A 12112-nucleotide genomic window follows, 5' to 3' on the forward strand; every position below is an offset into this window, starting at 1 on the left:
AGCGGTCGACAGAACATTGTGATGGAGGGGCAACGGTGGCACATCCTCCCGGTGGCTTACATCACAATAATAAGATACCGCCAGACTACACTAGGGTCGAGGTGCATACCGTGAAGCCTGAGTTCATGCAGTGGAGGATAGACTATGCAACTCCCGAGGGGCTGGTGTTACTCGGGGATGCAATGGGGCAGTTCATCCTCTGGCACAAACGGGACATTATATTGACTGCTTCTTCGCCGCATCCCCCTCTCCCCAATTCGGAGCGAGTTGTTGAGGTCGGGGAGATATTTTCACCGTCTCGTGACCACCACATTCCTGAGATACCACATTCTTCCCTGCCTCCTAGAGAGCATGTGCCTGATAAGCCACAACCTTCCCTAGCTCGTACCGAGCAAGTGCATGATGAGATGCCACAGTCTTCTCAACAAGCACAGTCGATACATGAACAACGAGTGCCTCCTAAAGAAGGCGATGCACAAAAAGATGAGGACGTGCCTGAATGGGAACTTCGAAAGAAGCATCCAATTACCATAAGACCAATTTATGTTCTGATGAAAGGCGTCTTGTCGGTGCACAAGTGGTATTCCCATGACCAGCTCAAGCCTAAAAACCAAGTTAAAAAAAGTCCCATCATGGGGTTCTGAGGTGGCCGTCACTAGCAAACTCCACCAAACAGCAAAGCAGTATCCAAATGTTGATGCCATCAAATGGTCAAAGGATTGCCCAAAAACATATGAAAGAGATAAGCCCTTCCTACCAAACCGGGACATCCAGCGCCTACCACTTGGAATGAGAAGGTTCCATGATTGATACTTGCGTGTTCTCCCAACGAGCATAGACCTTGTACAAGCATGCTTCCCCACCGGCACATTTGGAAGCCCAGCCGGGAAAATTGTCATTGACTTAATGACATGCAGACATGCTTTCACCTCGGAGCAATGGAGATGAATCAAATTAGCACGTGGTGCTTGTAAGTCCTTGTCCTCCCGATATGATATGAATGTAATCTTTGAATTTTGTTGTAACTAACCCACACCGTGATTTGTAGAATGCAAGTGCACATTGTAAAACAAATGTCAAGTGTGAAAGCCAGGTATATAGACCCTCAAGCTATAGCACAAACAAAATTTAATTACCCTAAACAGTGAAAACTGGATGACAAAGAGCTAGCTGCTGGAAAGACCCTTTAGGAGAAAGAGCACCACGAGACTACCTCACCTAGTGCCAGGCTCATGGACTAAGTGTGTACACATTACCTAGCAGTAAATGTACTGATCGCCTGGTCACTCATTTATTCGGCTATCCCAGCGACTGGTTGCTTTCTCAGACATGCTGGGGTCTATATATTTTTCTTTGACCATGCTACAAGATTCCTTCATCTTCCAGCAGGCTCGGGGACTACATTGTGTACAATGCACCTTGCGATGCATGTACTGCTTCTTTTCCACGGTGTTTCGACTTTGTCACGTTTGTCATCTGATGCCTCTGCTCTGCCCTGGTGACCACGTCGTCACAGCCATCGCAATTGTCACTTAAGTGTGTGCACTTCACCGGCCAAGACTTCAAAAAAATTTACTTGAGCTCCTTACGTCCTGCCGACAAACCTTGATTTCACAAGAATCTGGGCTCAGCACCCAGTTGGGATACCAGGATATCTGTCTCTACAGCTCGGACGCCAACAAGAACAGCTCGGATGCCATCAAGAACAGCTTAGACGACGCGTTCAACAGCTCGGGAGATCGTTTCAATAGCTCGGCTCCTAGTTAAACTGATCGGACGCCGGCTCTTGATGACCGACGACTAGCCGAATTGCTCAGACAAGCTCAAGACGGTGTCGCTCGACGGATGGGCTCTCGCTCGGAGTACGAGGGAGGCGTGCGTCGCCGCCGCCAGTGTGGGGAGCTCGAAGATGGTAGATCTGGTGGCACTCCGGGCCGCTTCCGCGTCATCGACTTCATCCGCCCAGGAACGGCGAGAGCACGAGCCGGGCTCCATGGTGAGGTGGTCGGCGCGGCCACAAGGCCGCGGCGGTTGCTTGGGTGGACACCGGGGCGGGGTGGCCACCGGCGGGGAAGGAGGAGCGCCCGTGAGAGCTACCTCAGTTAGCGCTCTCCACCTGACTGCCGCGATACATAAATTGATGCTGGAACGGCCCATATATAATGCATCATCTGTAAGCTAGGCGTCGTGTACATTTTTCTATTCGCACAGGCCTCCTGTCAACATTTTCATGGCCTCAGGGGTATACATGGTGTGGAGCAAGTGAACGGCTAGTAGTGCCGGTCCATCATGCTGCAGTGCATTTTATTTTACATACAGATGTTAAATGATTATATATATATATATATATATATATATATATATACACTCGCGTGCTGGAGCAACAATAAATACAATCGTCCTCATTTCTCCCTTTCGTGCTTCTGCCTCTGAACGTGCTTGTTCCGGCTCTGCATGCAGGCTTCGTTCGTTCCCTTTTTTTTTCCTGTTGCACGCAATGGCTGGAATCCTCCAGCAGTCACTTACCGTGCGCCGCTGCCGCCGTCCTTCAAGTTCGACGCCGTCGTCTGCCGTCTGGTATGTACTGCCCTCTCTCTACCCTTTATTTAATCAAATTCTGGCCCTGCGCTTGGTACATATGGCCGCCACTGCTTTCATCCCTGCACGCCAATACGAAATAGAAATCAATATCCGAATGATCCGTATCCGGTTCTAAAATATAATTAAAAATATGGGACATACGAGACATAATACAGGATCACTCTGTATCCACAATCCGCTTTCATCCCTGCACGCCGATCAACCACCGTCTGTATCCAAGCAGCAGGAACGGATTCTGCGCATCGCCTCAAGAACGGATTGCACGCCAAATCAGACACATCCGTTCGACAGCTAGCAAAGTCAGATGTCTGATTCTGCGCGTTGCGTCAAGAGAAACTCAAATTGGAGCAGCTAGCGCTCCAGTCCTTCATGCCCCGGCCAGCTGCCTACTTTTAATTTAAGGTGCATGCGTGCATTTTCCAAATAATAAATCAATCCTTGGGATGCTAAGCTGTATGAAAAATAATGATAAAAATCCATAATATATATATGTTTTCTAATAAGTTATGATGTTCATTGTCACCCTACAAAATTTTTAGTTTCAAACTCCACATGTGCGTGGATATATAAACAAAAAAGACATGCTCGCGCGACGACCTTGCCGGCTAGCCTTGGTGTCCACATCACGCGATTGACCATGGATTAAATAATAGCCTTGCCGGCCACACGCAGTGGGCAGGCACACCACCAAGACAATTTAGAGAGAGGATAAAGCCCATTTGTTGAATAGGTGGTAATTTCTGTGTTTTCATTACCAAGGCTGGCAATTTCTCCTTGTACATAAAATCTCTTGTCTCTATCTTAATTGAAGAACATAACTCCATGAAGGCACAAGCAGTGACGGCCATACGTACCAAGCCGAGGCCAGAACTTGATTAAATAAAGGGTAGAGAGAGGGTAGTACATACCAGACGACGGCGTCGAACTTGAAGGACGGCGGCAGCGGCGGACTAGAACAAGATCGCTCGTGCAAAAAAAAAAGTCTGTCTACTACACAACTATATGTTTTATGCAGTTTCAACACATGAATTTTTTTGCACCATAGGATTAAGATCCAACAGTCTCCACCTTTCTTTTACCTCCAGCCTCCACAGATCATAGATCATAATTTTTTTTCTATGGAAGGACAAATCACAGATCCGCCGCCGCCGCCGCCACCACTGCTGACGTCCTGCCGCCGCCGCCACTTCTGATATGATGATCGATATCCTTCCATTCATCCATTGGTGCTTTTCAGACGGTTGGTGTTGGTTTCCACCTTCCACTGGCCGGTACGACAGGCTGTGTAGACGGACATTGTTCTTTTACGCTGGAACTGGTGCAACGGCCAGCGGCCGGCTGCATCGACCATGCGGTATCATGAGCAGACTAATGCAACAGGGTTCCCCCGTTGCCGGATCATGCATGTCAGTGCGGCGGTGACAACCAGGCCGTTGACAGGTGGGCCCGAAACAATGAAAAGATCGATCAAGCTACAACCATTGCATGCAGCCAAACCATAGGCAATAGCTAGCAGCGATACAACGTGAGAAAGAGAGAGGGAGAGATAAAAAAAATCCATGTGTTTTTTTTTTCTAAAATACATGTGTGTTGTATAGCATTTTTGAAAAAAAACAATCTGCGTGTGTGAAAATTGTCCGACGGAGGAGAAATACGGAGTTCTCTCAACTACGGAAACTTACGATTTGAGAAGGATATTTGATAACTTTTTATTTTGAGGACAAGAGGCTCTTTTGTCAAACTATTGGAAAGGATTTTTTTTTTCTCTTTTACTAAAATATCAAAGTGCGTAGCTGTTTTACAAAACTCCTGGAGATGCTCTAAGTTCATAACCCGCACACCCCTGGCTTTAACCAAGGTACATGCAGTTTTTTTTCTAACTCCTTATATTTATTGACTGATGGTACGGATTCATATATCATTGGAGTTGGGACCCCGTCCTTTCCCATAAAAAAAAGAAGAGAATGTGCTTTATGTTTTAAAACGAAGAGGGCCGGCCGCAAATGAAGTTCAACACGATCGACTGTTGCCTATATAAATTAAGTTAATACATCTCCTCCGCTCCGAGCCTCCAAGGAACACAGTTGCCACTTACGCCGGCGTGAGAATCATGGCAAGAACACAAACAATCTTCGTAACCCTTGTTTGCATCATCCTCTCCAGCGCAAGAACATCATCGTCCTCTGCAGCTTATTCCAGCGATGTCGATGCATTCCTCAGCTGCCTCTCCGCGGACATTCCGCCTGCCCTCATCTACACCCCAGCAAACAACAACTACTCTTCGGTCCTTCTGTCCTCTGTCCGGAACCTCCGCTACGTGATGCCAGGCACCACGGGGCCGCTCGTGATCGTTGCCGCCACCGAGCCGGCCCATGTCCAGACCACCGTGGTCTGTGGCCGGCGCCATAGCGTCCACGTCCGCACGCGCAGCGGCGGCCACGACTACGAGGGCCTCTCCTATGCCTCTGTCGACCCCCACCGGCGGCATTTCGCTGTGCTCGACCTCGCTGCGCTCCGCACGATCCACATCGACGGCTCGAGAGCCGAGGCCTGGGTCGGGTCAGGCGCCACGCTCGGCGAGCTCTACTACGCCGCCGCCGCCGCCAACCGCACGTTCGGGTTCCCCGCTGGCAACTGCCCCACCGTCGGCGTGGGCGGCCACCTGAGCGGCGGTGGGTTCGGCGCGCTGTCGCGCAAGTACGGCCTCTCCGCCGACAACGTCCTTGACGCCGTGGTGGTGGACGCCGAGGGGAGGCTGCTGAACAGGAGCACCATGGGGGAGGACCTCTTCTGGGCCATCCGAGGCGGCGGCGGGGAGAGCTTCGGCGTCGTCGTGTCCTGGAAGGTGCGGCTGGTGCCCGTGACGGAGACCGTCACCGTGTTCAGCATCCGCCGGCGGAGGAACGAGTCCGCCGTCGACCTCATAACCAAATGGCAAGCGATCGCGCCGGCCCTCCCCAGGGACCTGTACCTCCGGGTGCTCGTGCGGAACCAGCAAGCGGACTTCGTCGCCCTGTTCCTCGGCCGGTGCGGCAGCCTCGTCGACACCATGCGACGTCACTTCCGGGGCCTAGGAATGGCAAAACGGGACTGCCAGGAGATGAGCTGGGTGAAATCCACCGTCTTCTTTTACTACGGCACGGCCGACTTGCCAGCGGAGGTGCTCCTGAACAGAAGCAGCAATCCGTACTACTACCTCAAGGTGAAGTCGGACCACGTGCAGGAGGCCATGCCAAGGCACGCGTGGGAGATCATATGGTCCAAGTGGCTCGACAAGCCCGAGGCGGCGCTGCTCCAGCTCGACCCCTACGGCGGCCAGATGGGCAGCATTTCGCCGTCAGCGACGCCGTTCCCGCATCGGAACTACCTCTACCAGTTCCAGATCTACTCGGTCTGGTTCGACAGCAGGAACGGGACGGCAGCGGTGTTGGAGAAGCAGCGGGTGATGATGAGCTGGGTGAGGGGACTGTACAATGATCTGACGCCATATGTGTCCAAGAACCCAAGAGCTGTGTACGTGAACTACAGGGACCTGGACCTAGGGACGAACGAGCTGGATGAGGGTGGTAACTTGACCAGCTACGCCAAGGCTAGGGTTTGGGGGGAGAAGTATTTCAAAGATAATTTCGAGAGACTGGCGGCCGTGAAGAGCAAGGTGGATCCTCATGACTTCTTCAGGAATGAGCAGAGCATCCCTCCTCTTCCTGCTGCGGCAAAATGAATGGTAGGGATCGGAGCTCCTCCATAATGTGCATGGTGGATGGATTGGATGGAGGCCTTCTAGCTAGCTTGGAACATCCAGTGCTAGCTGGTGATCGTCAGTCAATCCGTGCCAAGGAATTGAATTTCGCCTACGTACGTACGTGGCTCCTACTTACTACTACATCTATCGTGTGAAGTGGCGTGTGCCACAGCTTGTTCGCTTGTTCAAAATAATATATTATCCAAAATAAAAAGTCCATTTATCATTGCTTATTACGTATACAGCTGCATTATATCCTCCTCCTTCCTTCCCTTTCTTCTTCTTCCTTCTTCCTTAAAAATCATGGAGGGGCTAGAGGGGGGCCACTAAACCGTCTGCTACATGGATATCATCCCGGGAAAGTGCGCACAATGCAAATAAATAAATGGAAATAATAAAAAACGCACAGGATATGAGGCTACAGCCCACACACCCCGCCCGCTGGCCGCACCTCTCTCTCTCCCCGGCGAGCACCTCCCAATGTCCGTGCCCCACCGCCTCCCCGTGCGCGGTCATGGCGGATGCGGTGGCGGCGGCGGATCTGCGCCAGGTAGGTCTCCTCTCTCCTCCTCCTCTCGAATCTGCTTTCCAGGGTTCCGGCGAGCTCTTCCCTTATCTTTCTCCGGTGATGGTATGCGCGTGCTAATGTCGCTAGTGGGGCAGTCGTACTTGATTTTGTATGAATTTGGTAGTTATGTCACAAGACCCACCGGGTCAGCTTGCGCAGCCCCGATGAACTACAACTACAGAAAAGCATGTAGACATCAACTACAACTAACCCCCAAGTACCCGCAGGGCTGTACATGGGCCGAGCCGCTAGGGGAGGCCCAGCCCGCAAGACTACGCATGGGTCGCGCCACTGGTCGAGGCCCAGCTTGCAAGACAATGCCGTGTGAAGTACGGCGCAGGTTGGCGTGCTTCGCAAAACTACGTGAAGATCCTCTGTGATCTAGAAAATCCGCTCAGATATGTAGATACTGTAATATCTGTAACTTCCTATCTTTTAAACCGATCAGAATAGATACAACCAATCTGTAACCCTACCCTCAAGCTATATAAGGCAGGTAGGGACCCCCCTCGTTTTCATCCAATCACACACAATACAATCCGCCGAAAGACACATAACGTAGGCTATTACGCCAAGTCGGCGGCCTGAACCTGCCTAATCGCTGTCTCTTGCGTTCTGTGTCACCATCCAGTTTCCTCACGTGCACCTCCACCGATTCATCTACTACCGTGGGCATACCCCTCGGTAGATGTCGACGAAATATGGTCGGCCGTCTACCTAGGGGTATGCCCAAGGTAGTAGATTATCAGCAGACAGGTGCGCAAGCTACGAACGAGATGGTGACGCAAGACAGACATGAGGTTTTATCCAGGTTCGGCCGCCGTGAAGGCGTAATACCTACGTCCTGCGTCTGATTGTATTGCTGTATGTAAATGAGATGATTTTTGAGAGAGGTCTCCTGCCCGCCTTATATAGTCTGGGGGCAGGGTTACAGATCTGAAAACTAATCCCAACTAGTTACAATTGCTATAGGTGGCCGAATAAGGATTCCTATTCTAACCGACCAGGATCTTGCTTGATCTCCAAGTCTGTCTTGATTCCTTGCGCGGGACTCCGAGCAGATCGGCTGGGCCGCGCGTCGTCTTCTAGTGGGACGGACCCCGTGGTCCGGACCGGCCCAAACCTAGCCGTAAGGGTATAGGGGTTAATACCCCCACAGCTAGTCCCCGAGCACCATGTATTATGTTGCGACACGCCGTTTGATCTTCTTCGGCTAATGCAGTCTGTCTTCATGTCATCTCCAACTGGTTGAAACATTGACCAAGCAAATGTGCCAGTATTCTGGTCAGCACAGAGAGCAGTAGACCACGATTATAGCCGAAGATTCCGGTTGTCCGAAGAATGCATGGTGCTCTAAAGAAAAAAGAAAAAGATTTCTTTCCTGATCAAGTGTGCCCACTTGTATTTCTGATAAGAAATGTAAGTGACCCTTGTACAGTAGTATTTATGGCCAACAGTCAGAGCGTAGGGGTCGATAAAATAAGCACATTCACCGCAAGGTGAAGTATGCCCACTTAGTCTCCGAGCCTGGTAGTAGGTGACATAGGCACGTGGTGCCAGGGTCTAAAAAGAATTCCCAGTTAAGTTGAGAATACAATCGTCGTACAAGCGATACGAGCTGCACCGGCAGGTGCATCATACCGATGTAGTCCCCGAGCTTGCTGGAAGGCGAGGTATCAGCCTTGTAGCAAGGTCTAAGTGAGAAAAAATAAATGCCTCTCAACTGTATGTGAGTACAAATCACATGTAGCCGAGGAGAGCGGTCCCCGAGCAATAGTCGGAGAGTGGTCGGGGCAGTCCCCGAGCGCAACATGGGGAAAACGGCGAATCCCCGAGAATAACCGTAGTCGGGACAATCCCCGAACACAAAGGTAATCGGGACAGTCCCCTAGCACAAGGGTAATCGGGACAGTCCCCGAGCACAAGGGCGGTCGAGACAGTCCCGAGCACGAGAGTGGTCGGAACAGTTCCCGAGCACGATGGTGGTCGAGACAGTCCCCGAGCACAAGGATAGTCGCGACAGTCCCCGAGCACGAGGGTGGTCGGGACAGTCCCCAAGCACAAAAAGTGTGGCAAAAAACCATATGCCACTTTTACTATTATTTTATGTATTTATTTATTTATTTGTTCTAACAAGTCCGGTCTAACACGTCTGGTCAAAAAAGTAGACGGGTATAGCACGTCATACTGCCTTTTGTCTTGTCAAGCAAACAGTTGCGTGGCACCTGTCAGTAGGTGCGTCAGCGTGGGCCCTCCCGCACTAGCAACGAAGAGGCGCATATATTGGCATAGATCTCGAGGCTGAGTAATACTGCAAACATGAAAGCAACCGTCTACGGCGCGTGCGCACGTCCCCCAAGAATCCCGGGCAAACGAAATGGCATAACTCTTGGGTTAAATACGGTATATGATAGGTCAGTTACTATTTACTGAACCCCATTGCCATTCGCAACCACAGATTTCGTCTTCCTCTCGCCAACCAACCCTAACACATCTGAAATCGCCACCAATCAATCCGCCGCCGCTTCGACTGCCGCCTCTGCTAATCCCCCGCTGCTGTTGAAGATCAGAACACTCCCCGTTCACCAGCAAGGCCGGAGTCAGAGGTGGAAAACAAAAGGAAATGGCGAAAAGTGATGCGCAGAAGAAAACAGGGGTCATGGCGAAGGAATGGTGGAAGTCGAAAAGCAATGAGCAGACCATTGAAGACCTCGTCACCATGGGGGTACTCCACAACAAGGAGCTCGCAGGATGGCGTGCGCCGGAGGGCGAGGGGTACCCCGATCCACAACCAGGTGAGATCGTGGTGTTCGAGGATTTCTTTAAACGGGGATTTGGAGTTTTGGTACATCCGTTTCTTCAGGGGCTCTATCTTTACTACGAGATTGGGATTTGCAATCTGCATCCCAACTCGATCCTCCTTGTTGCCACTTTTATTCATCTGTGCGAAGTGTATGGCGGCTTCCAGCCCCATTTCGATTTTTTCCGCCATCTTTTCTGTCTGCGGAAGAAAGGAAGCGGTGGTTCGAAGATAGCCGGGGGTGTATACCTCAACCTCCGTGACGGCATGAAAGCCCAGTACCTGCACTGCCCATGGAACACGTCGCTCAACGATTGGTACAAAAAATGGTTCTACATCCACGAAGAGTCGAACACGATCACGCTGTGCGACGTGGGCTACATTCCGGAGAAGAAGACGAGCTGGTCGGAGAAGCCCGAGCATCTAGGGCAGATCCCAGAAATATTTAGAATGATCCCGGGGAAAAAACTGGATGGTCCGAGCGTGGTCGGGAGTTTCATCAGCCGACGGGTCCAGCCCTACCAGAGGAGGGTACATCCTGGCTATGAGTATCAAGGGAGCGCAGACCCAACGAGGACGAGGCAGAGGGCACTTGACAAAACCGAAGTCAAAGCTAGAATTGGCGAGCTATTTAACTTAGCCGATCCAAATTATGCTAGATTGAGCGACATCGAGCATGCTTTCAAGCTTGCCCGACCTCCCCCAAAGGTAACTCGTATTGCCGCGTACCCGTAGTCTTATATTGTGGTAGGGTAAGTGGAAACTTACTATGTTCACTCCCTTTTGTTACCTAGGTTAATGGTCGAGATAGAGCGACAGTGTTTGTGTCGCCACCCCCTAGAGTAGAGTGGCCACAAGGAGCTGATCCCACCACCCATACTAGCGTTGAGATCAAGGACGAGGACGTCGACTGGGCGGAGCTCGGAGCTGGAGAGGAGGCAGCGGCCAAAGCTGCTGGTAAGCGGCCGGCTGCCCCCAAATAGTCGAAGAAGAGATCAGTAACCACCCTACTCACCGGGAGAGCGCTAAATATCAATGAGCCCAAGGAGGACCCAGCGAAGAACCCGGCCAGCAAGCGTCGGCAGGCGATTTTTGCTTGGCCGGACGATGGCGCAGAGGAGGGAGAAGATGCAGACACCTTTCAACTTGTCCCTCAAAAAAGGAGGAAGCAACTGGAGTCGATGGAGCAAGGTGGGTCCTCTGTGCTAGTGGGACCCACATCGCCAACGGCGGTGAAGGTTGCAGTCGGGTCGACCTCGGGAGTACCTGGGCAAGGAACGCGACCGGCGATGGGAGCGACAACTCAACCGAGCACGCCACCGACTACTGCAATGCGAAGGACAAGTGGCGGAGGGGTCGAGCACCAAGGCCCGGCGACAATGCTAGATGTAGAGGGAGACCAGGAGTCATTTGCACAGCACGTGGAGCAAGTACGGCCGAAGAGACGCGCCTTCTCCACATCATTCCGTGCTTCCAACATGTAAGTATTTGTAACCTTGATATAAGTTAGCAATTTGCATTTAATATGATTGCTTTCTGAACTTATCTTGGATGTACTAGCTCGGCGTCCACAGAAAGTCCGGACCAGCTAGCCGGAAGTGGCGTGGCGCCGCCAATAAGTACAGAGCAGACTACCCAGCAGCCGACCACCGAGGAAGCCATAGTAGAAGATCCGTCGGGGCCTCAGCAAGCGAGCAGTCAGACAACAGCTCCCGAGCAGGTGGTCGAGGGACCAGTTGAGCCGGGCATGAGTGCTCCGAGCGCTAAACCTGCTGAGGGCAACACCTCAGCGTCGAGGGTAATAGAGCAGACCGAGGAGCAGCGGCCGAGGTGAGAGCACAGACCACATTTACCGACGGTGCAGCTCATGGGAAGGCTGTGGTGATCACAGATGCTGCTGACGCCGGGCCAGCACCAGGACCTGAAGAAGAGCCTGAAGAGGACGAGGTGGAGGAGGTCCTGGGCCATCCGCAAGACAAGCGATGACATATTTATGTGTCGCGTTGGTGGAACGACCAATGGGTTATCCATGAGGAAATCCTGGAGGTCGAAGAAACCAAGAAAGTTGAACGGGCGGCGAAGCGGCTTGTTACGGAAGTGCAGGTAAGCTTCGCTTCACCCCCTGGTCTTGCGGTCTGGTCGTAGTTGTCTTACTTAGCTATCTGCACACAGGACTTAATGAAGAACGCAAGGTACCGCAAGAAATGCTTCGACTAGATCAAGGGGATCGTTGCAAACAACAAGGAGCTGACAGCGGAGGTGGACCGCTTGCGCCAGCGACTTGAAGCCGCTGATCATGAAAAGACGGTGCAAGATTCCCAGAACCAGAACCTGGTCATCCAGCTCAGTAAGAAAGAGCAGGAAAGAACAAGTAAGTAGCCATTTTATCATACCGACTACT

General features: G+C 51.7%; 1 protein-coding gene across 1 annotated transcript; it reads left to right on the forward strand.

Annotated features, from left to right (window-relative positions):
- The first annotated feature begins 4711 nt into the window (after positions 1–4711).
- On the forward strand, positions 4712–6322 carry LOC136524760 (berberine bridge enzyme-like Cyn d 4). Its single transcript, XM_066518013.1, has one exon. The coding sequence runs from the start codon at positions 4712–4714 to the stop codon at positions 6320–6322; it is 1611 nt and encodes a 536-aa protein (XP_066374110.1).
- The last annotated feature ends 5790 nt before the right edge of the window (positions 6323–12112 follow it).

This window comes from Miscanthus floridulus, chromosome 18, assembly GCF_019320115.1.
Source record: "Miscanthus floridulus cultivar M001 chromosome 18, ASM1932011v1, whole genome shotgun sequence".
Taxonomy (NCBI): Eukaryota; Viridiplantae; Streptophyta; class Magnoliopsida; order Poales; family Poaceae; genus Miscanthus; species Miscanthus floridulus.

What these genes read in the sequence shown, in the direction of transcription:
- LOC136524760 (XM_066518013.1), top strand. Translation starts at nt 4,712, where the DNA reads ATGGCAAGAACACAAACAATCTTCGTAACCCTTGTTTGCATCATCCTC.